Genomic DNA, 2,109 nt, shown 5'->3' on the forward strand with positions numbered 1-2,109 from the left:
ACGCCAAACGGCTGCTGGTTGAGGCAGCCGTCGAGCATGTCAGGCGCCATGAAGAGCAGCGACCCGTAGGCGGCCATCGCGAGCACTGCCGCCTCGATCGTGCGATGCCACGTCGCCCGCGTCGCCACGCCCACCGCCGCAGCGAGCGAGAGCCAGGTGTAGACGAAGAGCTCTGTCGCGTTCACGGTTCGCGCGACCGCAACCTCGTACACGCTGGGCCCGGCGGGCGTGCCGACCAGGTCGCGCCGGTAGCGACGGTCGAGGATGCCGTAGAAGCGGGACAGGCGTGGGACGAAGCCAAAGCCTCCTGCGCAGCCGTCCATGACCGTATAGATTATCACGCCGTTCCACAGGTGCCAGTGCATGGCCAGCGAGCGGCTCCGGCTGAGTGCCGCGGATCCGCGCGTGAGATAGAGAAACACGCAGAGCTCGGCGAGGCCAACACCAACCGCAGGGTCTGAGACATATTGCAGCACATCGCCCGCCGACGGCATGCGCATGGTCAGCGTCATCGCCTCGGCGTCGGCGTCGATGAAGAGCACGGAGACGAAGGAGGAGGCGAGGAAGAGGAAGGTCGGGTCGAGAGGGTTGAGCAGCATGGGGCTGCTATTTCCGCTGGGACTGGCGAGTAGAGGCACACGCTCGCACTCCCGAGGTCTCTTGGAGCAGAGCCCCGGCGAGGCCTCGGGAGAGCTACCCAAATGGGTCCCTCGGAGGGGTACCTTGGGTGGGCGGGGCCTCTCGCCAGCCGCTGTGGACGAAGAAGAAAAGCGTAAGCAGCCGCCCTCACTAAAAAAAAGCGGGTGCCGTCCTCCCATCCCTCCCTCGGGTTGTGTCTGTGCTCTTCTCCTGTGTTAGTGCCAGTGCGCGCCAGTCCTGTGCCCAGTGTTGTGCTTTGAATCAAAGGATTCGTTTATTTCTCTTTATTTCTTCCTGTAGTAAATAGGGTGAAATTCTGAAAAACGTGCAGCACTTCTAGCCGACATCGACAAAAGTCACTCTCTAGCCCCGCGGCGAGCAGCCCCGCCGGAGGCGAAGAAAATTTTGCCATCTAGCGCTCTCTAACACACATTTTTGCACAAATCGACGCCTCCAAACAGGCTCAATAAGACTGGTCTTCACTGCAGCACGCCTCGAGCGAGTAATGCGTCTATAGGCCAATATAAAAGAGCTTCTCGCGCGCGCTCCTCAGCTGGCGGTCCGCAGGGCCGCCCGGGCCGGGCGAGAAGCGCAAGCCCGCCAGCCGCACCATGTGATTCACGATGATGAGCGTCTCGGCCTCGAGCAGCGTGTAGGAGCGAAGCTTGCCCTCGCACTCGCGTTGCTCGAGCCTGAGCCAATGCGCCTTGACCACGAGATAGCCCGCGGGGATGGTGTCAGTGTTGACGACCGTGTCCTCGGCCAGCGTGTACGCCTTCCCCTTGAGCACCGCCAGCCAGTAGAGCCCCTCGAGCGACTGCTCGCGCCGATCTGCGCGGCGACAGCGGCCTGGACACGTCCGGCCAAGTCGGTTACGGGGAGGGCTACTACGAGGTCAGCCGTATTGCATCACAGCCTGCTGAACTGCGTCGTGTACGACCCCTGCCGTCCCTTCCTGTAGTCTGCTGGAGAGAGAGTTGATTTTGTAAAATTCTTTCCTTTCTCCCAAAGTTCTTTTTCCCTCCCTTGCGTTGTAGCTTTCTTCCTTTCTTTGTATCCCCAGTAAGTGAGAGAAAGAGAACAACTTTCTCGACGGCTGCTCGACCGACCCGGGGACTAGGGACCGGCAGGCGGCGGCGCCGCAGGACGAGGCAGAAGAGAACGACGCGACAGAGGAGGAAGTGACAAGGGAGAGAACGACGAGAGTGGGACGGCCGCGAGGTGGCATAGAGGTTGCAGCGAGAAGCGGCGAGAGACTGCGAAAAGAGATACGAAGAGGCAGACTCCCCAGGGTGGGCGACGGCTAGCGCATCACACTCCTCTCCTTAAAATCCCTGTGTGGTGGCGGCGTGCCGTTCTCCCATCCCTCCCTTGGGTTGTCTGTTTTCTTTCTTTCTTTTCTGGGCACGGGACTGGCGCGCACTGGCACGGGAAAAGAATTTAGTGCGGAAAAGAATGTTACACAAAAGA

The 2,109-nt window shown here is 60.6% G+C and overlaps 1 protein-coding gene across 1 annotated transcript in view; it reads right to left on the reverse strand.

The window, feature by feature from the left end:
• The window catches only part of EMIHUDRAFT_253797 (hypothetical protein), a gene marked incomplete at both ends in the record, with an annotated part of 1,848 nt that extends 1,249 nt beyond the window's left edge, over positions 1 to 599 (reverse strand). Inside the window, one exon of the mRNA XM_005782260.1 lies at positions 10 to 599. Coding sequence (XP_005782317.1) covers positions 10 to 599 — 590 coding nt within the window. The remainder of the gene's footprint in view (positions 1 to 9) is intronic.
• Between the last annotated feature and the right edge of the window lie 1,510 nt (positions 600 to 2,109).

The sequence above is a fragment of the Emiliania huxleyi genome (genome assembly GCF_000372725.1).
Source record: "Emiliania huxleyi CCMP1516 chromosome Unknown EMIHUscaffold_1901, whole genome shotgun sequence".
Classification (NCBI taxonomy): Eukaryota; Haptophyta; order Isochrysidales; family Noelaerhabdaceae; genus Emiliania; species Emiliania huxleyi.